Source organism: Podarcis melisellensis, assembly GCF_964234715.1.
Source record: "Podarcis melisellensis genome assembly, chromosome: 8".
NCBI classification, from domain to species: domain Eukaryota; kingdom Metazoa; phylum Chordata; class Lepidosauria; order Squamata; family Lacertidae; genus Podarcis; species Podarcis melisellensis.
This window is the reverse complement of record NC_138540.1, coordinates 53,740,606-53,765,846: the sequence shown is the minus strand read 5'-3', so window position 1 is coordinate 53,765,846 and position 25,241 is coordinate 53,740,606. Positions and strand designations below refer to the sequence as shown.

At 48.6% G+C, this 25,241-nt stretch overlaps 1 protein-coding gene across 5 annotated transcripts in view; it reads left to right on the top strand.

Annotated features, from left to right (window-relative positions):
• The window catches only part of NDRG4 (NDRG family member 4), a 47,434-nt gene that overhangs the window by 19,456 nt on the left and 2,737 nt on the right, over positions 1–25,241 (top strand). For 2 of the 5 annotated variants that reach the window (XM_081921134.1, XM_081921132.1), the window contains exons 4-16: positions 9,479–9,584; positions 12,752–12,872; positions 13,736–13,798; positions 14,327–14,387; positions 15,028–15,114; positions 17,105–17,161; positions 18,422–18,525; positions 19,122–19,178; positions 19,273–19,324; positions 20,709–20,756; positions 22,007–22,042; positions 22,584–22,635; positions 24,250–24,288. In XM_081921134.1, coding sequence (XP_081777260.1) covers positions 9,479–9,584; positions 12,752–12,872; positions 13,736–13,798; positions 14,327–14,387; positions 15,028–15,114; positions 17,105–17,161; positions 18,422–18,525; positions 19,122–19,178; positions 19,273–19,324; positions 20,709–20,756; positions 22,007–22,042; positions 22,584–22,635; positions 24,250–24,288 — 883 coding nt within the window. Of the gene's footprint in view, positions 1–4,579; positions 4,767–9,478; positions 9,585–12,751; positions 12,873–13,735; positions 13,799–14,326; positions 14,388–15,027; positions 15,115–17,104; positions 17,162–18,421; positions 18,526–19,121; positions 19,179–19,272; positions 19,325–20,708; positions 20,757–22,006; positions 22,043–22,583; positions 22,636–24,249; positions 24,289–25,241 lie in introns of those variants that run through there. The other 3 variants (XM_081921135.1, XM_081921136.1, XM_081921133.1) reach the window with 3 other exon arrangements.

Sequence of the window (25,241 nt, the reverse complement as noted above, 5' to 3'; positions counted from 1 at the left end):
CCTATTTCTAGCCCTGATAAACCGGTGCTGGGATACAGCTGAAGTATGCCAGGGGGCAGCTCTGTCTATTTCAGCACCATGGACAGTGGGTTCATTTGCATACTTTGTTGAGCCCTGAGCAGAGCTTGGCAACAGATTGGATTCTGTCTCAAATCAGCAAGCTCAGCCTGAATTACCTCGGCTGTCCCAGGCTGTGATCTGGGACCTGGAGCTTTCTGCAGACTGCAGTTGTGCTGTAAACCAAAATATCTGGTTTCTGGACCAGATTCTGATGAATCTGTCAGGCCTGCCAGATTTGATTTTAGATAGAGCGGAATTAAGTTGTCATCTAAGAAACCACAATGTTGAAAACCTGACAATATTTATAACCAACTGCAGAGTCCAACTCACACTATGCCAGATTTCAGAGTGTTAAGAATGGTATTCAAGTTAATAAAGAATCCCATTGAGGAGACAATATGAAACACGCCAGCTTCTTGGTCTCATTTCATGTGTACAGCAACTTATGGGGGTGTGGAGTGTGTGTGTGTGTGTGTGCCTGTCTGTCTGACTGACTGTCTGACTGTCTGTCTGTCTGTCTTCATAATAAAACTGAGGATCTCATTGTGGATAAAATGTCAGACTTAGAACAGGGAGGGCTGGATTCAAATCTCCAATCAGGCACAAACTTCATGAGGTGGCCTAAAGCTTCACCAATCACACCTCACAGTGATGTTGCAAGGATAAGGGTTGGGGATTGGCCCCTCAGAGGAAAGGCAGAATTAAAATGGGGCGAGTAATGCTACTTTCATTTCCCCAAAATTTTGTCTAGAGCTGAAATTGCTTGAGATAATGAACCAAATTAGACTACTGAAATAGTACCTAACTAGTTACTGCCGTTGTATTGTATGTTCCAAAAAGACCGGAAAAAATAATCCTGCATTTCAAAACTGTCTGAAGAGCGTCAGATTGAGGAAATTTGATGTCAGCCTGTCTTTGCTCCCTCTTTCTGTGGGAGCCAAGCCAGCAGTCACTTTTAATCTGTGGAGTGGAGAGGGAGAGAGCAGTTTTTCAGAGCTTTTCTCCCATTCCAGGCTTTGAGTCCAGAAGAGTCTACTGTACCTCCTTGCAGCTTGTCGTGTCTTGTTTTACTTTCTTTCCTTGGTTTCTTGCCTTCTGTTTCTTTCTCTTTCTTCTGATGACCATTGGAATGTTTCCACCCTCCTCCTGCAACTGTTTCTTTGGGGTTCTGAGGACTCCTGCTTTTAAATCTACTTCTGGGCCGTTCCGCACTTCTTTCCCTCTTGACAGTTGCATGGGATACTGCTGCCCTTCTTTGGCCTTCCACACAGACACTCTGCAGTTTCAGGTAATGAGGCTGCTGAGGAGGGGGGGGGAGGGAGGTCAGTGGTAAAATGCAAGAGAAGCACCTTCATGGTAGGTGATTAGCCAGTAGCTAAGGCAGCAAATAGGGACGCGGGTGGCACTGTGGGTTAAACCACAGAGCCTAGGACTTGCTGATCAGAAGGTGGGTGGTTCAAATCCCCGTGATGGGGTGAGCTCCCATTGTTCGGTCCCTGCTCCTGCCAACCTAGCAGTTTGAAAGCACGTCAAAGTGCAAGTAGATAAATAGGTACCACTCCGGCAGGAAGGTTAACGGCGTTTCCGTGTGCTGCTCTGGTTCGCCAGAAGCAGCTTAGTCATGCTGGCCACATGACCCGGAAGCTGTCTGCGGACAAATGGCGGCTCCTTCGGCCTATAGAGCGAGATGAGCGCACAAGCCCAGAGTCGGTCATGACTGGACCTAATGGTCAGGGGTCCCTTTACCTTTACCTAAGGCAGCAAATGCAATACAACCCACCTCCGAGGCTCTTACTCTTCTGTTAAACAGACATGGACTGATCCAGGGCAAATTCTGCACCCTGTGAAACTCCTGGCCACCTAGGTGAGGTCAGGTCCCTGGACCTCAACCTGTGCACTTGACAGCTATCTGCACTTCGGTGCAATGGGCAGGGCTACATTTGTTTGGGTTGGTCAATCTTAGCCAGCTTTTGCACACCTGGTACTTTCCAGCATAGCGATGAAAGTTGTAGTCCAGAACATCTGGAAAACATCTTGCCAGATTGGCAAATGCTAGTCTAAGCAATCTGTTAGTATGAAAATACTAACATCCTCCCCCTTTTCATGACATCATTGCTGCAGATTTTAGCACATTTGCAGCCTATTTACATACAGATCTTGTGATCCTTTATTTACATTCCTTTGTGATAGGAGTGTGGGAATGAAACTCAGACACTGAACTTCCGTCCTGTGTGCTTTTGTATTTTCTCTCTTTGTTCATTGCTTTCGGACAGAGCAGACGTGTGTGAAGCTGCTGCTCACGCTAGCCATGTTTGTTGTTTTGATTTGTAAATAAAGGAAGCTTTCGCGATGCCAATACCTCCACAGCCTCACTTCTTGCTGTTACTCTGCTGATGCGTAGCGTGCCCACAGCTCCACAGGAGGTGGGTCACTGATATTGGATGCTGGCTCCGCTGATGCCATTCAGGGGCCCTCCCGACACAATCTTGGTAGCTTGCTTGAACGGTAAAATGAGTCTGGCACTAGCTGCAAGTTGACTTTTCACAAAACTGGGAGTGTCACATTTTAAAAAAATGTTATGCAGCTCTCTGGTTCTCTCTGAACCAGTGGGCATGACATAGCTGCTGTGGGTGGGTGTCCATTTCCAGTTCAGCACACAGTAACTAAAGCCCTTCTTGTGGGTGCCATTTTATGACCCCGCTTTAGTTTTTAAAAATCATTATTTATCTATTGCTAAATGCTCTTCTGGCTTTTTTTTTTTTTTGTGAAACCAAGGCATGGTGTTGTAACACTATGTTGGAATTATGGTACATCATGATGGTGTTATAGCACCATACCTCTCTTTCATTGTTGCTTTTAAAATGTAGCTAGAGAAGCATGTTAGTGACACTTTAAAAAGTTGTTTTAAAAAATAAAAACAGGGTCACAAAACATCACCCACCACAAATGTCACGATCAATGTGTGCTGAGCTGTGATAAGTTAACTTTCCAGACATGTCGCTGCCCATGTTGAACCCCTCTCCTTTAAAACCATATTTACACATGTGGAGATTGTGGTACTCTTCCATCCTTCTAGAAAATTCCACTCAGTGTGGTCTGAGAGATGGTGGAAGAACCACAAGGAAAATAGAGGGTGGCAGTGACTGTATGGTGTCATCATGTGGAACATGTCCCATAAGAAGTGAGTGAATGAAACTTGGGAATTCCAACTTTGATGCTGAGCATGAACGGTGCCCTGAGATAGGGCTATATATTCTCATCTGTTCTGAACCCAGCACTCTTTGTGACACAGAGAACATAAATATATTTATTTGGAGGGTTGACGTATACTGGAGAAAGGGACTAGATTTGTGCTTGACAAACCCCACCTATGGGGAAGAGCTGCTTCCCCCCAGGCAAAGAGGTTGTTGATGTGTGTAACTCTCCTCTTGCAGAGCAAATGTCCTCAGGAGGGCTGGTGTCTGCAGCAGAAGGTGGGCAATGTCAAAGATGCTGCAGATACAGATCTGTCACCTCTCAGACTTGAAACAACCTGTCCTTGGGCATACCCCCAAAATCTGATGCACTCCCTGAAGTGATGGGGTGCTGGAGCAAGGAAGGGGGCCCATGGGCTGGTTGCTGCCTACCCACCCCAGGTCTCCTCCCTCCACTGCTCTCTCAGTGCATGAATGCACAACCCTTAAGCTCGTATCCATTCACAGCTTTTTAGTGAGAGGTCAGGAGTTTGCTTGATACCCTCCCTGCTTGTCTCTCCCCACCAAGCCTTGAGTGTCTCTGTCCTTGGAATAGACTTTCCATTTCTGCAACCTGAAGACTGTGTGTGTGTTTGCATCTGCATTTGGAGAGCTGGTTTAGAGGAAGAGAAACTCGGGAATGCAGCAGGAAGGCTCTGTCCTTTCTCTGATGTGCTTTGATGTTCTCTAACCCTTCCTATGGAGAAGGCAGGTGGGAAGGCTGAGCATGACTGCAGTGCACCAGAGAGGGAGAGAGGGAGAGAGAGAGAGAGAGAGAGAGAGAGAGAGAGAGAGAGAGAGAGAGAGAGAGAGAGAGAGAGCTCTTCTTCCTCCTCTAGCTGGGGCACCTCTGGGCTGTCTTGCTTTCTCCTTCCCACCTTTCAGAGAACATGCTAGTGGGGTGCGGCATGCAGGCATGCAATTCTGGGCCCTTTGTGAGCCTGCAGATCTGCTTCCTCTTCCTGGGGGTGCATCCGTAGAAAGTGAATGTCAGCACTCTGCCCTTCTGCCTGCGCGCTCCCATCTTTATTCATGAGGGTAAAATGGAGACTGGCTGGCTGTGTAGTAATGTTGTTGGGAAATAAATAAATAAATAAAAACAAACAGGTGCATTTCCATCCAGCGGGAGCATGACTCATCCCCCCCCCCACCTCCCCGCCCTTGCCTATCACTGGGCTCCATTTGAGCAGTAGGATGCTTTGAACCAATCTTTCCCTGGTGAGCTGGGGAGGAGGAGGAGGAGTTAAGCCAGGGGGGTGGGTCTCCTTTATCAAGGCCGGTGGAAAGAGGCCAGCCCACTGCAGAGCTGTGCATCTTCCCAGCTGAAAGAGAGAGAGGAGAGCCTGTCTAGAGCTGGAAGTGGCCAGAGAGGCAGAGGAGGACGTTGCTGCTGCTGCTGCTGCTGCTGCTGCTCTTGCTCCTTCTCCTTCAGAAGAAGAAAGGCAGCTCACCATGCCAGAGTGCTGGGATGGGGTAGGTACAGCTCAGCCAGGCAAGATGGGGGGGTGCAGGTGGTGGGGCTGCTGCATGCCACTGCTGGGCAAGGGGAGGGGCACCCCCCCAACGTTACTGGAGACCCCAGCCTGCTCCTTAACCTCAATGTTTTCTGCCCCAGCTTAACACAGTTCAATATGAGGGGGATGGATCTGCACTAGTCCTTGAGCACGTGTGCCAGGTAGGAGCCTTGAAGGACAGCCTGGGCCATCCTCTCTTAGAATGCGGATGGTGCTTTTACCCTTTGCAGCCACGGAAGGAGAAATCAAGGCACGATGCATTCTGATTGCCAAAGACCAGCTTGGCCTGGAGGTCCTGCCCTCTCATTTAAATGCCAGGAGATGTGTGTAGGCATTTCGTGGCATAGCAGAGAGTCATTCTGCCCTGGCTCCAGCACACTCTGTGATTGCTTCAACCTGGCATTGAGGGGAAAGGGGTCCACAGGATGGACCAAGCCTCTTGTTCCTGCTTCCCTTTGGGACAATCACAGACTTGGATGGTGCATTATGGAGACAGGGCATGGGAAACCTTTGTGGATTCCCTGGGGGCAACTAGCGGGGCGGGCGGGCAGGGGAAACATCTCCTCATTTTGCAGTGACAAGGGCTGAGGCTGCAGGCATTTTGGGGGAGGGGAGGAGGAAGGGGATAATCCATGGCTGGTTCCTGCAGGTTCCCTCCTTGCTGTTGCGTCTGAAGCACCCAGCAAGCAGATGGGCGAGAGGTTCCGCTGAGGCACATGCTGCTGCCCGGTGTCACCTCTCTGCTGTGCAAAGGGCATGTGTGGCATCTGGGGAGAGAAAGTGCACCATTTTCTCTGCACACCCAGCATCCCTTTTGGCACGTACACAGCTCCTTCCCTCCTTCCCTCGCTGTTCCCATTCCTACTGGCTGTCCTCTTAGAGCCTCCCTGCCTGGCTTGCAGAGGTGGGTGGAGGGAGAGAACCTAATCTGTGGCTTTGCACTGGGTGTCGGGACTCATTTGCAAAGCAGGAGGAGAACATCTTTGGCGCCATGAAGCTGAGGCAAGGCGGCTCTCTGTCCTTCCTGAGACCACCCCTGGCAAACTCTTCTTCCACAGAGCTTTCCCCATCAAGGACAGAGCAGGTGGAGCCTGGAGGCAGAGCTGAGCCAGGGCTGTCCATCTGGAGGGCTGCCTTGCCTTTCAGCTCTGCCCTGCTGTTTGACCTTGAGCAAAGCTTGCCCTTGACAGGGATATCTCTCTCTCCCCCCCCCCCAGCATTGTTGATGCTCTTGATAGGCATCTCACTCCACTTCCAAGATGTGGGGATAATCTTGGCTAAACCTGCCAGGATGAAGGGAAGAAAGGAGGAGTTTCCCATAACTGCAGCCTGATCCTCCTCAAGGATGGGACTGGAAGGGGAGAAGCGGGTGGCCAAGCAGAGCCTCCTTCAGATGACTGAAGAGTTCTCTTTACAGCGGCTTTTTGGCTGCTCCCCTGCTACAGGGTGGAATGGGGGTGGGTAATAGACTGTGTGGCTGTTGTTGCCTCTAATCTGCAGGGTTTCCCCCAAAAGGCGTTTGCTTCTAAAATATGCAGCTTCCTCTGTGGGGCAATTTTGCTGGGGTGGAATGGGAGCCATAACTTCTGCTGGATCATGAGAGCCAACCTCCTCCTCCCCCCCCCTTGCCCTCCTTTCTGGCATGGCTGCCTCTGCCGCCGTCACCACTTTGGTCTCTCTTTGCCCTTCCTTCCTTGCTTCCATTTCTCCCTATATGCTATTGCCAGTTGAAATGGCTGCTGTAGAGGTCAGCTGAGGGAGGAGCCTGATGAGGCTGGTCTTTCAGAAGAGCTGTGAGTCGCCTAGTACTGAGTCAGGCCGCTGGGCCGCGTAGCCCAATCTGACAGGCCGTGAGGATGTCTTGAGTAGGGTACTACGTGAGAGTAAGTATAGGAGCCTGGGGCACTCTGGACATTTGCTTCAGGGGCCCTCTTCCTTTCCCCTTCCCATTCTGGAGTGGGAAGGGCAAACTGGGCATTTGTTACCCAGAGGGGGATTCTGTGTGTTGCAGAGCTGCTGGCCTCTCCCATCCCAAATGCCCTATCTATGGCCTCATTTTTAATGTTCCATCTATCTAATTTATATTCTGCATTTTTCTGCAAGAGCATTCAAGGCAGCTTGCAATAATGAGCAATAAAATGCAATAGCAAGACTATATCAAAACAGTGATGCAATAGATGTACAATATCAAAAATGAGAGGTGGTGGAGCTTCTGGAATTGACACCTTCCACCCTGGTGACCCCCTGCCCTGCCCTGATCCCAGGTATGTACAAGTTATTTGGAGCTACTCATTCATGCTGCAATGGCAGCCTGCACATGTTCTGAAGCCCAAAGGAAATATTCCCACCGCAGCATGAGAACCTCGGCCAACACTGTCTGGTCGCAAGTGATGCTGGTCATGCTTGTGAGATGCTGACGTGAGAAGGAGCCACATTGTCTCGCTGTCCCTAGAGCTTAACTAGTGTGGGTTGAGGATGAACCATACCAAAGCTTATCCCATGTAACAGGAAGATGTTCCAGAACAGAAACCTGGCCCTGAGAAGGGGCTCCACTGCCAAAACTTGGCTCCAGATAATAGGAAGAACATAGAAAGAGCCTGCTGGATCAGGCCAAGGGGCCCATCTAATCCTGAATTCTGTTCTCAGAGTGGCCAACCAAGGTGCCCGTGAGAAAGCAGTCTCTGAGCACAAGAGTTGTCTCCCCTCCTGTGACTTCCAGCATCTGTTATTCAGGAGCATTACTGCCTTCAACTGTGGAAGCAGAGCAGAACCACCATGGCTAGGAGCTAGTAGAATAATAAAGAATAACAATACTAAGCTATTCTGCAGCACTTTCAAGTTTTTAAAGGGTTCCAAAAACATTACCTCAATAATAGTCGAATTGTCTCATTTTAATTTTATTTGATAAAATTTGCATATCCCTTAGCTGTAAGCAAATCCTCTAAGCAGCTTACAGAGATAGATTTATGTATGCCTTAAAAGTATTTTTATCCATTTTATCAATGAAAATGTTGACCAGGATGGTGGCTGCTGTGAAAAAGTTGAATAGCATATTGGGGATTATCAGGAAAGGCAGAATGATAATACCTTCATGCTAGCCTTCCTGCCCCAGACCTACAACTCCCATCAGCATCAACCAACATGGCCAAATGATGCTGGGGCTGATGGGAATTGTAGTTCAAAACATCTGGAGGACACCAGCTTGGGGAAAACTATACCAATTTTATTTTGCAACTGCATTTGGAATGTTTGTGTGTAATTTGGGATGTTGTAGAACTGAACAGAACAGGGGAGCTGCCATGAGCAGCAGCCTGGAACAGCCAGCTTCCAAGGTTATTGGCTTAGCTGTTTCTGTTTAAAATTGTTTTAATGGTTATGTTTTCCCATAGCTTGGCTTTATTGTGTATTTTAATTAAAGATATTGTAATATTCCGTATTTTAATTGTGGATTGATCTTACAGTTGTAAATAACTTAGAAGCCATTTTGGCATATAAGCAGGATATACATTATTATTAATAATAATAGATCTGGATTGCCTTCTTCCAAGTGAGCAGCAGGGCCCCAATCCCTTCCTTGAGTCCTATGGGCCACTAGAATATTTCTGAATATTGTTGGCAACTGTGGCCCTTTTATACTCATGCGTTGGCATCGGGGGCATTAATGCCCAGCCTCTCAGGACAGGGACAGATCACAACCTTCTGTTTTGAATAATTTCACTAGGCCAGGATCACTAGGGACCCATAGTCAGATGCCCCATCATCAGCTATGTTCAGATACATTTGATCCATCCTGGCAGGAAGTTGGCCTCCTCCTTGCTGCTGTTTGACCCCCATTTTCTGCTTCTCTCTTTCTTGTGGGTCCATGGTGTGAGAGAACAGATGAATTGGTCCCTGATCTACTGGCTCCCACATCGTTATTGGAATTGACTAACCTAGGCCATCATCCTAGAAATGTATCACTTCAACTTAACAAATTGCAGTCTATTTGCATCATTTTTATAATCATTCAGGGAGTCCTTTTAAAAAGTGGGTGTTTTAGGTTGTTCTCACAGCAGCTCCATGAGGTAGATTGCTACTATGTGTGTTTTATGAGAGGGGAACCCCACTTATCCCATGCCGGATATGGATGTTCATCCCTCTGCCCACTTATTATATCTATTTTTATTATTTCATTGCATTTATATCCCTCCTTTTTCTCCAAGGTGCTCAAGGTGCCGTACACAGTCCTCCTTGAATTCACACAACAACCCTGTGAGGTAGGATAGGTTGAGAGGCAGTGACTGGTCCAAGATCACCTGGTGAGCTTCATGGCAGAGGGTGTCAGGATTTGAACCCAGGTCTTAGTTTGACACTCTTAACTACTCAACCATACTTGCTGATGACTTTTGTGGTGACCCTGGAAACACACAAAGAGGATGGGCAGGGGAGCCAGGCTTCCACACTTCTGAGGTCTTATGGGAAAATGGGGACTGGCTTCTTCTAACCATACAAACAGGCTGACCGTACAAACAGCAGTGCCTTCCACAAGGAAGATTGGAAAGTGGGAATTGGAGAGAGAAGACGGAGGTGCCTCTTCCTCCATTCTGAAGTGGATCAAGCGATGTGCACCTGGACCCTTCTTCCTGCCAGGGGAGGACTGATACAGCTCTTTCTCTTCCATCTTTCCTCCAGGAGCACGATATCGAGACTCCGTATGGGCTGCTGCATGTCGTCATTCGGGGGTCCCCGAAGGGAAATCGCCCGGCTCTCCTGACGTACCATGATGTGGGACTCAATCGTAAGTGTAGCACTTTCCTTCTGACCAAGGTAGGAGAGGAGTAACTCCACCAAAGGGTGGGAGGTTCTCAGTTTCTGTTGATTGGACCAACTGTGCTTCATGGTTTGGGCACCAGAAAGGAGTAGGATGGAGGCAGCAGGCCCCAACTTCAGTGCCTGAGGCCTCCTTGGCTGATTTGCACTTTTGGGGCTGCGAGTCCCAAGATCTTTTGAGGCAGAAGAGAGGGGCCCGATTTTAGTTGGTGACCAAGAAACAGAGACACAGAGTTGGGTAGAGAACTATGATTAGGCCAGCCAAAAGTCTGAAGACAACATAAGCTTCTGAGCTACACCAAACACTTCCTCAGATAAAATGAGTATTTTTTTAAAAGGGTATAAATTCTTGCATTTCTTCTTAGACTAGGCTGGTCCAGCAGATCAAGAGGCAGATAAAAATCAAGACAGACAGACAGACAGACAGACAGACAGACAGACAGACAGGAAACTCCCTGCCTCTTGACATCAAGGAGGCCCTTCGCTGTACTCTTTTCAGGGCCTGGGTATAACTTTTATTTAAGGCAGGCCTATCCAGACATGTAGATGTTGGCACCCATTAATCTTTTTTGGCTGTTTTAATTATTTTAAACTGTTTTTCTTTCTCAATAATTTTAATGGTTTTTGTAAACTGGTTAGAGATTTTACTTCCATCAAGAAGTGTATAAATTTTGTTAAAGGCCCTATTGTTGAGTCCTGTTCCTTATGCCCGCTGTCACCTGTGTGCCCAATAATGTCTTGTACAATTTGAGTATGGTGGTTGCCAATTTCCCTTGCAATATCAAAGCACCGCGGAGTCTTCCATGTCTTAGAAATATGGTTCGTTCCCACATATTTACACCTGGAGTCTTCAAGAGAGGGGCTGCAGAACATTACACCCAAAGAGTGTCCCTCAATGCTTCTCTCATAGCTTCAGCAAACTCATAGCTCCAAAGCAACAGCCAGTTATGGCCCCTGATATGCAGCCTCTTCCAGCCAGGGTTCAGGAATCCATTAGTTGGAGTCTTCTCAAACTCTAACCCTTCAGAGATTGCCTCCCCAATCATAACAATAAGGAACATAGGAAACTATGATTTTGAGTCAGACCACTTGATCCATCTAGCTCAGTATTGTCTGCACTGACCGGCAGCAGCCCTCCAGGACTTCAAGCAGGGATCTCTCCCAGCCCTTCCTGGAGATGCTGGTGATTGAATTCTGCAGGCAAAGCAGTTGCTTTCCCACTGAGCTGCAACCCAAGAGTCTGACAGTGCAGATGGCAACTGTTGACATTCCAAACTAGTCACAGGGGCTACTAATTGACCAGGAAAAATCAGGCCTACTCTGCTGCCCTGTGCCTTTAGCAGAGGCTGGCTGGTGGCAGAGGCTGCTGTTGCTGCTGCTGGGGGCGGGGGGGAGAAGAGATGTGGCTGGGCGAGGAGGAGGCGGTCATGTGACTGTTCGGTATGAAACTGCTGCTGCTTGTCCAAAAAGGTCACCTTGGAATGCTGCAGAGGGAGAGGGGGGCTGCAGGGAAGGTGGCTGGGAGGCTGATCTGCCACAGCCTGAAAACGGAGGGAGGCAGGAAAAAAGCTGTCAAGAGAACAGAATGGAAAGCTGCAGGCTGATTCCTTGCAGGCTTGTTCTAGGCTGCGCTGGGAGCGGAGCTGGACCAGGGACCTTGTTTCCATGCCACCCCTTTCCCCTGAAATTTCTGTCCCTGAGAATCTGGATAATGCCAGTGGCAAACCATTGCAGTCCAGTATGTGTTTCTGTGTTGCAAGGAGTTGCACTAGATGACCCTGCGCTGGCTGGGGCTGATGGGAGTTGTAGTCCAACATCTGGAGGGTGCCAGGTTGGCAAAGGCTGCCCTAAAGTGTGTGTGGGCCAGCATGGCTCGCTCCCACCAACCCCAGCATCATATGCTTGTGCTGGCTGGGGCTGATGGGAGTTGGAGTCCACCAACATCTGGAGGTTGAAGTCTGTTCTGTGGGAAACGCCAAAGGTTAGCACACTCAGCAGCAAGGACTGGCGCAATGGTGTTCTCCACCAGCAAGGCAAGAAGTTGGCACGAGAAAGGGGAAGATCCGTAGGCCTGGTCCCACGGAGCAGCTGGGGAAAGCAGGCCAGGCCTTCTGCAGGGCCCATGGCTAGTGCTGCTGGCTATGGTTGAGGCAGGCAACACAAGTTGCCTCAGCAGAGTCTTGGATGAGCTGGCAGAGCTTCAGTGTGTGGGTGTGGTAGTCGAGATAGAAGCACCACCCTCTAGATGTGCCATCTGGCCACTTAAAAGGCCAGTGCCTTTTTCTAGGCCGTGAGGCATTATCAGTGGTTCCCAAAGTGGGGAGTAGTGGGGGGGGCAAGCAGTTTATGGAACCAAGAAGACAGTGGCCAGAAAAGTTTGGGAACCACTGTTTCAGGCTCTGGGGACTGCCTTTTAGTCTCCTCGGGGTTCCCCTGACCTCTCAAAGCCACCTGTGTCTGGTGGCAGAGGTGTCTCTTCAGAGGGCTCTGGTGCCAGTGCAGTTAACCACCCACCAATTCATTCTACATTTACACATAACAATGAACAAATGCAAATTTGTGTCATTCTCCAACCCTTTTAAGCACCTAGCAATTTCACAGGTTCCTTGTTAGTTGGACTACTGGGCCCCTGAGGGCCAGGGATGATGGTTTCCCAGCACTAGGCAGTTACACTGGTGCAGAAACAGCTTGAAAGGAATATTTCTTCCTCCCCACACCTGGCTGACATTAGGGCACAAACAGGTCACACAGGAGAGCCAGTGTGGTGTTCATGGTTAGAGTGTTAGACTGTGACCTGGGAGACTGGAGTTCGAATCCACGCTCAGCCCTGAAGCCCACTGGGTGACCTTGGGCCAGTCACTGCCTCTCAGCTTAGCCTACCTCACAGGGTTGTTGTGAGGATAGAATAGGAAGTTGAGAACCACACACACCACCTTGAGCTCCTTGGAGGAAACAATGGTTTATAAATGCTATAAATACAATAATAAAATAAAATAAAGGGCAGGGCAACCAGCGCTCAGAATTTATTTCCAAGGACATGCTTCTTTGTTCCTCAAGCTTTGCAACCTTTTTTTGTCCTGAGTCCTGTTGACTTTGACTCTGTCTCTCTTCCCGCCCCACTTTGATCCCTTGCAGACAAGCTTTGCTTCAACACTTTCTTCAACTTTGAGGATATGCAAGAGATCACCAAGCACTTTGTGGTCTGCCATGTGGATGCTCCTGGGCAGCAGGCGGGGGCCTCACAGTTCCCTCAGGGGTAGGTGCCTCCCATGGAGCAGCCTCTCCCAAACTGGCACCCCTCCAGGCATTTTGGATGACAACTACAACTCCCATTATCCACCAGCATCATATGGCTGAGCTGGCTGGGGCTGAAAGGAGTTGTAGTCTGAAACGTCTAGGACACACTCTGTTCTTGCTGTGTTATGGGATTGCTTGATCATCATTGTGACACCTGTCTTCCAGCACAGCTGGCCACACCTGGCCAGGTTTCCCATCAGGGATGAGGAATGTGTGGCTCTCTAGGTGTTGTCGGACCTCAGCTTCCGTCATCTCCAGCCGTCAGCCAGGTGGGCTGGAGCCAATGAGAACTGCACTTGGACCCCATCTGGAAGGGCACAGGGTTCTCCATCCCTGCCTTAAACAGAGTCCCTCAAACACTCCCTTGTGGGTCATGCTGTAGTGATGGTTGTAACTTGGCAACCTAGTGAGGATGTGAAACTTGTGGTGGATGACCACCTTCTCATTGCATGCTGATATCAACTCTTCCTGGGAGGAATAACTGTCATGGGTCTGGGTATCAGTCATGTTGGTCATGTGAGCTGGCCCTGGTTCAAGGCAAACATGGCTGGACCTTCTCTAAGGGTAAATGGCATGGGCAACCAATAGCTCAGATGTTGAAGCAGGCCAGCCCCACACTCCCACTGATTGGGGGAGGAAGGAGAGGCCCAGGACTGGCTCAGAGGATGGGGACTTCTCTAAAGGAGAATTGGGGCTTCCCCAGAAGAGCAAAAAAGGGGGGTGCTTCCTTAGTCCCTGGTCGGTCTTTCCCTCAGATCTCCCCCATCATGCTAGGAAAAGACTTCAACATTGTGTCCTGACTCTCCTGTTTTGTCTTCACAGGTACCAGTATCCTTCCATGGACCAGTTAGCTGCCATGCTGCCCAGTGTCGTCCAGCACTTTGGGTGAGCCTTGGGTGACCTACTTTTCCTTGCTGTGATGTGAAATCACATGATGGGGCAGGACTCCCAGAGAGGCAGTGGAAGGAGGAGGATGGTTTTTAATTTAGCTTGGAGCAAAAGCATCATACCTTTGCCAGCCTCTTGCCCTCTAGATGTTTTGGACTCTGGTTCCCATCTTCCCCATCACCATGTGGTCCTTCTGGCTGGGGCTGATGTAGTCCAATCCATCCAGAAGGCAGCAGGATGGAGAAAATGATGGCATGAGTGAATGGTGGATGAAGTAATTGGATAAATTGCCACTGATAAAGCTGAGGAATATTTTAGATCTGGTTAATGAGTTGCTTGGAAGGAAATAAATTAGCTGATAGTATTTGTCTTATAAAAGTTCTATGATTAAGATATTTGGCAAACACGAAGCATCAAACTTTAGTTGAGTGAAGGAGGCTTGAAGACAGCCACAAAAGTCCACCAGTGGGAGGAAGGAAGGGAAGTGGCTGCCTAGGGGACCACTGATCACTTTTCTTTCCGCAGGTTCAAGTATGTGATCGGGATTGGTGTGGGAGCAGGCGCCTATGTCCTTGCCAAGTTTGCTGTAAGTGATCAGATGGTGGGTGGGTGTGTCCTGCATCCTAGCCAGACAAGGGTTTTGGGTTTTTTTTTTTAAACTATCAAGGCCCAGCACCATTTTGGGTGTTTTCCAGGGCAGGGACCCCCAGTCTAATCCTTGGCATGCTTACTCAGTGCTGATTGCCGGGTAAGAAGAGTGATAGTACCAGCAATTCCTATTTGAAGTGACCTGGGACTTGCAGCTCAGGGCTTTGGAGAGAAAGGGCTTTCTCCACCCCACCCCCCTTTGATTTCTTAACTCCCCAGGGAAGTCTCAGGTTGCGGCTCTGAATTGGACTGGCTGTGTCTTGTTACTGGGCAGAGCAGCCTTCCTTGACTTGGTGCCCTCCAAATGTTTTAGACTACAACTCCCATCAGCTCCAGAAAAGCACTGCTCCGCTGGCTGGGGCTGATGGCAGTCGTAGTCTAAAAGCATCTGGAGGGCACCAGGTTGGGGAAGGCTAGAGAAGGTTATCCAATCAGTGTATTTGTATTTTTAGATTCTAAAGATATAGTGCTTGCTTTATTATGCTCACTTTTATGCTTACTAATTGCCTCTCTGTCCCAGTGGGTACATCTGTGAGCCAGAATAAACTCCATCTGCCTGTCTATCTGTTTTGATTTAGCTGATCTTCCCAGATCTGGTTGAAGGCCTTGTTCTGGTCAATGTGGACCCCAATGGCAAAGGTTGGATTGACTGGGCAGCCACCAAGGTGAGACAGCCTCCCCTCCCTGCCGCTACTGGGTGTGTGTCAGAGCCAAGTCTCTGCAGGCCAATTGAGGTTTCTGCTGCTGCTGCTCAAGTAGACTCATTGCTGGGGACTGACAGCTGAGTGAGATCTCTTTGGATCCATGGACATCTGTGCAAAAAGCAATGTTCATGCATCTCCCTTTGACAACCCATACAGAGCAGCCCATACAGAGTGGGGCCACAGGGCATGTTTGGGGGGCAGGTGTTGGTAACTAATTGTTTTATTCATTTTTAACCACCAATAATACATAAAATGTGAAAAAAATCCCCTCCTTTCCTATCAATAAAAAAACTAATTACAATGGCCTCCCTGATTGCTCACTTTTAGTTTGGTTTGCTTAGCATACAAACAAACAAAAACAAACAAACAAACAAACAGAAATCAATATATTCTGAGGTAATTAGTACAAACGATGAGTACATTTGCCCTCATGTGGCTTGTCCTAATTCACTGGTTCTGTTTCCAGGTATGTTATTACTGCCTGCCAGTCTTTCATAAAATGGTCTGTTTCTGTCTCCTTTCTTGGCTTCTAAATTGTTGTGCTAATTGATCCATAATTAAGAAATCCCAGGGTTTTCTTAACCCAACCCAGGCATGTAGGGGTTTTCATGTTTGTGCTATCTCAAATTGAGCAGCTGTTTACTAATCTCCATCTAGGGCCTTGAATTCTTGCTCAAAATATCCCAGAGCGCAATAACCTGTGCAAAAAAAATAAATTTTGCATCTGTTTGCTTAATCCCTGTGACCCTTCCCCCTCACCGTTTGCACAACTTGAGAAGAAAAGCAGTTCAACCTTCAGCAGTGAAGGCAACGAGTGACTTAGCACAGAAGGGTTGAGAGTGGGATGTGTAGTGTGCAAATGGCACACAGAGCCTAGCCCCTAAGGAGCTTGCTGCTGCCACTCTTCAGCATCTGCCACCTGAGGTAGCTGCCTCACTCTGCCTAATTAGAGGGCCAGACCTGGAAACTGCTCACACATTTAATGTAACAAGCTAGATATTTTTCAGTGGGCTACTGGGGTGTGCAGCATGTTCACATGCAACCATTCTTGGGGCAATTAAAACCCCCACACCTCCCAAAATAAAGCTGCCTGTGGCTCAGTGCAGTGCTGGATCTGTATAGTAGTTACCGTAGTCCTTTGCTCCTATTTTCCAGCCTTGTGATGGAGGCTTCTCCAACCTGGAGCCCTGCACCAGGGCACTTCCATTCCTTTCTGTGGGTGTCACAGCTTGGCACATACTTGGTTGGGTGTGTGATGATGGGTTATCTCAGGAGACAGAGGGCAGGTGGGCAACAGTGGGCCATCCTCAGCTGACAAGACAGCTCCTCCCAAGAGTTCTGCTCCCCACTTGGCTTGGGACGAAGTGACTGGGTTCTATGTCCACTCCTGACCGTCCATTGCCTGGAATGTGCTAACTGAAATTCTTGACTCACCTGTAGGATATTTCAAGCACATAAAGTCTCAGTCATCCTTAGCCCATCACAGTGGACTGCCCTAGCTTAATATCCCTGAACTGCAGAGGGAGAGGCCTGTCTTTAGTCTGCCCCCTGCCCCCCTGAGTTCACATATAATTTGGGGCTTCATAGTGACCACAAAATAACACTGATGGGCTCAAAAGCTCAGATGACTTTAAAAGGGAATTAGACCAGCCTTCCCTAGTCAAGGGTCTTCCAGATGTTTTGGACAATGTGCATCATCCCCAGCCCCAGACAGCTGTGCTGGCTGGGGCTGATGGGAGTTGTAGTCTGGTTGAGGAAGGCTGAATTAGAGAAAATTCATGGAACAGGAAAGGATTGTCAACAGCTATTAGGTGTGGAACATCAACTGGGCTTAGAAAGAAAGTCACACTTTTTTCAGGTTCAGAGGGCATCAGAGTGGACTGTTAGTCTGATATTGCAAGGCAATTAATTCTTTACTCTTATGCTCCTATGCTCTGCTTTCAACTTTCAGCTTTCTGGCCTGACCAGCACATTGCCTGACACAGTTCTGACTCACCTGTTCAGCCAGGTAAGAAGCATGCAACAGCTATGGAAGGAGCTGGGAGCGGTGGGGGGTGCTTCTCTGTTAATCTCCTCCCTTCTGCTTTTGGGCTGTCAAAGGGCAAGACTGAGACACTTCTTGAAAGCCTCTAGCTGGCCCTGTCCAAGAATGACTGGGGGAACCTCTTTAAAAGGACATTGCAGTCTGAGTCTCCCATGCAAGGAGCTTGAGAGGCAGCCAGGTGGAGGTTGTCACATCCTGACAAGGTGTTGGTTCCTGTGATGCAGCTTCCCACCTAGTTCTGGCAATATTTTAGTGCAAGCCACCAAAAGAGGGCTTGCTTTTCCCACAGTAAAAAATATCAAATGTGACCCTGTGATGCACAGAGATCTCCAGGTAGCTGCATTTTAAGCAGACACTTACAGGTGTGGAGGGCCTGGGGCAGAGAGGAAGTCCCTGTTTAGTTTCAGCAGTCAATAGCAACAGAATGCCAGAGACTCTATAAAAGAGATCCAGAGTTCTGCCCCACGAAAACGACACATTTTCAGGGCTGAGACAAAAGCCCTGAGCCAGGCCTGAACGGTAGCAGGGCTCCTTTAAAACTTCACGCAGGTCTCTTCCCAAGGATGAATCCAGAGAGACCATGCTGGGATGTGTGTGTGAGAGAGAATATGAAACCAAGTGAAAAGCCACCTGTCTGCAGCACCCCCCTTCTGGCAGGGTATCAAATACCTTTCCTTACCTAGGATCAGGGGTGGCAGCCAGCCAGCCTGCTCAGCAAACTCAAAATTGCAGGGGTGACCAGACTTCATTTTGTGCTGTGTTTCTAGGCACAAGTCTGCTCTTTAAAGCACCATATCCAAGTGCTTTGTTCCCCCCCCTACACTTTCCCTGCAAAAACCTGCTCTTTACTGCTGAATCCAAGCAAATAGCAATCTGTGGAAAACCCAAATTGCTGTTTGTTCTGATTCAGCATCAAAGGGTGGGTTTCTGCAGGGAAAGTGTCAGGGGCAAAGAAAAGTGCTCAGACCAAGTACTTTAAAGTGCAGACCTGTCTCTGGAAAATGTGGGGCAAAAGTTAAGTACAGCCGAGTCCTAGATTTGCAATTTTAGCCTGGCTCTTAAGCGGTGAGCTGTGCCCTGCAAACAGGTGGATCCAGAAGAGTCCTTGGGCTCACAGAGGTGCTTTTCCAGTTGATGCCTCCTCCAGCCCAGAACGGTTGCTCTGGTCCTCAGTTGTGCTCTGACTTGGCCTCCTTTCTATCTGCCCTCTTTCCACACCCACAGGAAGAGCTGGTGGGGAACACAGAGCTGGTGCAAAGCTATCGGCAGCAGATCAGCAGCATGGTGAACCAGTACAACCTCCAGCTCTTCTGGAACATGTACAACAGGTACGTGCAGGGGCTGAAGGAACTGCATGCATCTTGGACCATGCTTTCCTCCCAACAGACAGCTACCACCATACTCTCCCCAATTCCCCCCTTTTAAAATTTGCTTGCAAGCACTATAGCTCACATCCAGTTATGATGAAGCTTGTTTTTAATAATACCTTCAAAAAACTATTTATTATTGTTTTTATTTATTAGAATGTATATACTACTTGATTGTAAAAGCATCCCCTAAAACCAAGCAAATTTCCTATGCTTGACAGAGAGTTTCTTGCAGAATTTTACCAATACTTTGTAAATAAAAGGTGAAACACCACAGTGTGATCAGAGGCGGAGCTAGCTGCTCTGGCACCCGGAGTGGCATGCACCCGGGGGTGGGGCTAGCCGCCCAGGGGGCAGGGCAAGTGCACCACCCATGGTGAGCGTCCTGGGGGGGTGTCACCCCCCTCAGGGATGACACCTGGGGCAGACCACACCCACCTTGCTCCACCTCTGGGTATGATGCAAATATTGTAGTCCTGCTGAACTCAGACATAGCACAGTGGCAGAGCCCCTGCATGTTTGTCTGCTTCAATTAAAATTCCTCATTTTTTTCTCAGTCGCAGGGACCTGGACATTAACCGACCTGGGAGCATCCCGAATGCCAAGACACTCCGGTAAGCCATTGATTTGCTCTAGGGAGAATGAGGAGGGGCCCCGAGCAGAGCAGGTCTCTCCTGCTAATCACGTTTCTCCCCTTGGGGTTTGCAGCTGCCCAGTGATGCTCGTGGTGGGCGATAACGCACCGGCCGAAGATGGCGTGGTGAGTAAGGAGTTAATCTTCCCTGCTTGAATGATGTCTGGGACCAAGCTCATAGCATGGGTTTGTCCTTCCCCTAGACTGCAAGCTTGTCTTTTCTTTGAAGGCTGGGGGGAGGCGGGTGGCAGGCACAGTATTTAAGAACAACTAGAGGCCTCCTGAAGGGACACAGGTGGCGCTGTGGGTTAAAGCCTCAGCGCCTAGGACTTGCCGATCGAAAGGTTGGCGGTTCGAATCCCTGCGGCGGGGTGCGCTCCCGCTGCTCGGTCCCAGCGCCTGCCAACCTAGCAGTTCGAAAGCACCTCCGGGTGCAAGTAGATAAATAGGGACCGCTTACTAGCGGGAAGGTAAACGGCGTTTCCGTGTGCGGCTCTGGCTCGCCAGAGCAGCGATGTCACGCTGGCCACGTGACCCGGAAGTGTCTTCGGACAGCGCTGGCCCCTGGCCTCTTAAGTGAGATGGGCGCACAACCCCAGAGTCTGGCAAGACTGGCCCGTACGGGCAGGGGTACCTTTACCTTTTTACCTTTAGAGGCCTCCTGAGGATGCCTTTGCAGACTTCAGGCTAGCCTTTCCCACCCCGCTGAGCCTGGCATTCTGTTTTGTTTGCTGTGACTGCATGAAGCACTTCCTGTTACCCCATTGCTTTGGGGGGGGGGAGAGAGAGAGAGAGAGAGAGCTGCAACCCCCCTGGCTCCTAAGGGGATTTATTTATTTATTATTTATTGTATTTACTTCCCACTTATTTTTTATTATTTTTATTTCATTGCATTTATATCCTACCTTTGTCTCCAAGGAGCTCAATGTGGCTCCTGATCTAATCCTCACAACAACCCTGTGAGGTAGTTTAGGCTGAGAGATGCAGTGATTGGCTCAAGGTCACCCTGTGAGCTTCATGGCCAAACGGGGATTTGAATCCCTAGTCTCTCGGTTCATAGTCCAGCACTGTAACCCCTACACCATACAATACTCCCTATCTTTATTGTTTGAGTCATAGTTAAAAACTGGACTGTCACGTTCCTTTTATTTATTTTAATTGTTGTTGCCAAAGCTGTACACCACCCCCATTTTGCTACTGTTTCCCTGTTTTTGAGGGTTTACTGCAGTGCCGAAGCTACAGGGAGGCTAGCCAGGTTTTGTGGCCCAAGGGAAGCTTCCAGAGGGGTGCCATTGAGGCCCCCAGCCTGTGTGTGTGCGTGCACAAATGTGCGAGGGGGTTCCAAACTGGGTCTTTGACCTGGGTGAAATAAAGCCTAGTTTCGTCCACGGTGTACTGAACCTCAGAGGCTGATTGTGTTGGCTGCTGGGTCATACCACGTGCAGGGCAGGTGATGCTTGTGCTTCTGGATTTGATGCTATTTTGAAACTCTGACTTTGCTGTTTGTTAGGTTGAATGCAACTCCAAACTGGATCCAACCACCACCACTTTCCTGAAGGTGAGATAGAGGAAGGGCAAGTCTTCAGGACAAGTCCTAATCCCTAGTCCACTCTCCCCCACCCCTAGATCTCATTCTGTGTAAGTGATTTTGATTCCATCAGAATTTGCTCTCCCCTTCTTCCTCCCACTGGACTCTTAAGGTCCAAGGACAAACTGCAATGTCTTATGTATCTATACCGCCAAACCCAATTGAAAATAAGAGCCATTGAGACACCCAGTGGGGATGGTGGTGCTTACCCCATTTACTTATGAGCCACAGTTCTGGAGATGATAGGAGCTACAGGCATTGCACAGAGGTCTTATAGCACAGGGTGGAAGGCCACCAGCAGGGGTCACTCTAGTTCTGGATATCTTGCATTTAAGGAGAGTCAGGAGGTTGGCCCACAAGACCCCTACTGACTTTGTGATTGGTGCAACTTGGGCTGGGCGCTTCCTGCCCTTTGGGAAGGGGAGCAGGGAGGCTGTTTCAGAAGCCACAGCCCTTCATTAGACATCATGGCAGCCTAGCCTTTCTAAAGAGGGACAGGACTTGAAGCACAGCGTGTCAGCCCTTCCCTTAATCTTTGTGCTTGCAAAAGCTGCTGCTGCTTCCAGCTCTCTTTCTCCAAATGGGGTTCTGAGTCTGGAGGAGGCAGCCCTTCTGCTTGCCTTCCCCACCCACAACAGATAGGGATTTGGCACCTGAGCCTCCTAATATCTCCCTTTCCCTTCACTAGTTGAGGACGTCGGCCATCTTGAAAAGATGGTGGGCATCTCTGGTTGGTTGATTGGTACAGAGTGGCATTGACTGAAGCCAATGGAAGCTGGGATTTGCAGGTGCCAGGCCCAGCAGTGACTCAGGGGCCCCTTAAGACTGTACAGTGATACCTCGGGTTACATACGCTTCAGGTTACACAATCCGCTAACCCAGAAATAGTACCTCGGGTTAAGAACTTTGCTTCAGGATGAGAACAGAAATCGGGCGGCGGCGCAGCGGCAGCGGGAGGCCCCATTAGCTAAAGTGGTGCTTCAGGTTAAGAACAGTTTTAGGTTAAGAACGGACCTCTGGAACAAATTAAGTACTTAACCCGAGGTACCACTGTACTCAAAGCCTAACCCCACCTGCTGCCTTGCTGATGTTTTGGACTGCAACTCCCATCAGCCCCAGCTAATGACTGGGCGATGGATGCAATTGAGGGGAGGGGGGGGGCTGGTCACCTGGAAAGGAAGGTGAAGTTTTTCTGACTCAAAACTCTGTTTTCCACCCAGATGGCTGATTCTGGTGGGCTCCCTCAAGTCACACAGGTGAGTTCTTCCTCTTCCTCCCTGCTCTTGGTTATTAGAAGACCTTCTGTGGAGCTCAGAAACCTCCGTCTGGGTGTGCCTGGGCGCTTAGGCTGGATGGGATTCTCCCACCTCTCTTCATTTCACCCAAAACTCTCTGAGTTGCGTCCTGCTCTAGGATTAGTTGTTGCAGGGATGTTGTTTTGAAGAAAATCCACATTTTGGTTCCAAGCAGTTTAAAGCAAAGCAAAACCCAAATATCTCTCTCCCCCCCCCCTTTACTTGGTGATAGGGAGTTTGTGCGACTGGGCAGGGCAGGGCAGGGCAGGGGGAGGAGGAGGAAAAATAAAAACAAGATCAGAATTTAGATTCACAAAGTGGATTTAAAATACAGAATCTGAATTTTAAAAGCTCAGATTCAGAAGATACTGGGCTCATCCACATGTGTCTAATATCCATGTCCTGAGTTTGATGCACCCGCCCCCCCGCTATTTTTGCAATGTCTGGTTGTATGTGCTTTTCTTTCTGTTTTTCATCCGCATCCCTCTGATTTCTTGAACAGCCTGGAAAACTGACGGAAGCATTCAAGTACTTCCTTCAAGGGATGGGCTACAGTAAGTATTTGTCTAGTTTGAGGGATCAGTGTGCTCAAAAACTGTATTTGTGTAACCGAGGGATTGTAAGAGATGTTCATGTGTTTGTAATTGGAGAGTGTAGAAGCAGGTGACTCAGCAGAGGATAATTTCCTTTTGTCTACATTTGTAATGAACTGGCCTAATTTGTACCTCCCAGAATAATATTTGGATGAGAGTATAATTATTCTTTGGATTTCACACTTGGTCAGTTCTGAATTTTATGATGCAGTTGTCAGCTCAAAGTGTGTACCAAAACATGTATTTTAGGATAAAGCATTTTTTTTAATGCATACATAAGACTCATATGGGTTTAAATTTTTATTTTGTGATAAATTCAGAATCAAATATGTATTTAAATATGGTTTTTGTATGGACAGAATGGACTTATGAGCAAACACTGACAAAACTGGCACATACTAGATATAGGTTGATCCACCCGGCCCTTCTCAGCTCAGACTGTGACCACATTTAAAGCTGTATTGTTCCATTATAAACAGTCACAGGTTCTTAAGGGTGGTGAGAGCTATTAGAAGACTCCTAAACCCCCACCTCCCTTCAAGCTACAATTTCCAGAGTAGTTTAACAATCATTCTTCCTTCCTTGGGAACTACAATTTCCAGAGTAGTTTAACAATCATTCTTCCTTCCTTGGGAACCCCGGGAATTGCAGCTCTATGAGGGGAATAGGGGTTTCCTAATAACTTTCAGCAGCACCCTTAACAAAATACAGCTCCCAGAATTCTTTGGGGTAAGCCATGACCGTTCAGTTGGAATGCTACTGCTTTAAATATATAGTGTAGGTGTGGTCTCTACGCATTTAATGTGCTCCCATGTGTCCCCACTTCAGCTCCAAACAGATTACTAGCCCTGTTGTTGAGAGCCTGGTCATGGACAAGGTTCCTCCATCAAGGGCCGTGGCCTGCTGGATGTTCCATACAGAGGCAATGAGCCGTTAGTGTGTGATCAAGGAAATGGGTGTGTTTGGGTGTTCTTTGCCTGATACTTCCCAGTTCTGTGCATGTCTCTGACACCATGAGAACAACTTACCATCAGCTCCAGGATAAATGGTTTGGGAATTAGCACCTGGAGCGTGGCCAGGGCTTTGCAGCCCGGCTTTGCGGATGGATGAAGATGTCAGAACCCAAAGGGCATTTGCACTTCTTTCAGTGTGGATTTAGAGACCCGTTATCTGCCAACCATTTCAGATCTGTACTTCTCTTCTCCCAGTCCTGATCACCCTGGTCAGAGAGAGCTTGGCCTGAGCGACATTAGGTATCTCAGAAATAAATGATAAACAAAAATCAAAAGAAGCATGGAGTTGGAAGGGTCCCAAAGGGTCATCTAGTTCAATCTCTCCAATGCAGGAATAATTTGTATGTGTGAAAGTCTTCCTGCCATTTTTGTCTCTTTTTCTCTTTCTCTTTCTCTCTCTGTTTATTGGTTGTGATGTTCTTGTCTTGTTTTTCTGCTGTTGATCAGACAAGCCTTGAATGTGTGATGTTCCAAAATAAAAGCCTCTCTTGCCCTCCCAACCCTCAACCAGACTCTCTTTGCTTCCACCTCCTACTCAACCTCCCCTCCATATCTCTCTTAGTTGCGTACCTGAAGGACCGAAGGCTGAGTGGAGGATCAGGTATCCCCTCCCCCAATGTCTGCTCACTGTCACATCCACATGCTGCATGTACCCCTCGCCCCCGTCCTCTCCTTATTGTGCATTGCTGCTGTACAGAGTGTGCTTTTCTGCTGCAGCTTCCATAGCTGGTCCTGCAGTAAAGAGACAGGCAAGTAAACAGGCGACTGAGGCTGACAGAAAAAGAAGCATCTGCCCTCCCCCTGCTGCATCTGTAGCATGACTCACACACTATGGGAAGCGCACAGCTATGTCATTCCAATGGCGTTTGTTGAAACACATTTGCCGCTGTGCTTTCCAAGGCAGCCTTCCTCATTCTGGTGCTCTGCAGGTGTTTCAGACTGCAACTTCCATCAATCCCAGCTTCCTATGGCCACACTGACTGGGGCTAATGGGAGCTGTGGTCTGAAACATCTGGGAGGTACGAGCTTGCAGGAGGCTGGCCAAAAGCATCCTGAGTGTGTTGTTGGTGTGATAACTTCCTGCTGATAGTCACATCTTCCCACAGAGAGATGCAACAGCCAGGTTGTTTGGCAGCAGCGTCACACCTGACTGAATCCCAAAACACGCTGTTCCTGGGGGTTTGCAATTTCTCCTCAACAGCCACGCATGTGCACTTACAAATCCAAGGGTGTCCCTCTTGGAAGATTTTTTTTTTTAAAGGTTAATGACCAGGTGTGGCATTTTCACGTCTTGCAATTACGTGTGCATCCATAACTTCTTGCATTTTGTGCATCTTGGCACAGAAAGGGAATTGTGCTCAGCTGATCTTTAGAGTTGGGGGCCCTGTTCATGGGCAGATGCACAAGAGCGGAGTCAGCATGGCCCTTGACCAGCATGAGATATAAGACCATGCAAAAAGGAGAAAAGGCTATCAATAGGAGGAGAGAGGGCTATCAATTACTAGCCACGATGGGCTGTTCTGCCTCCACAACCACAGGTAGCAATACTTCTGA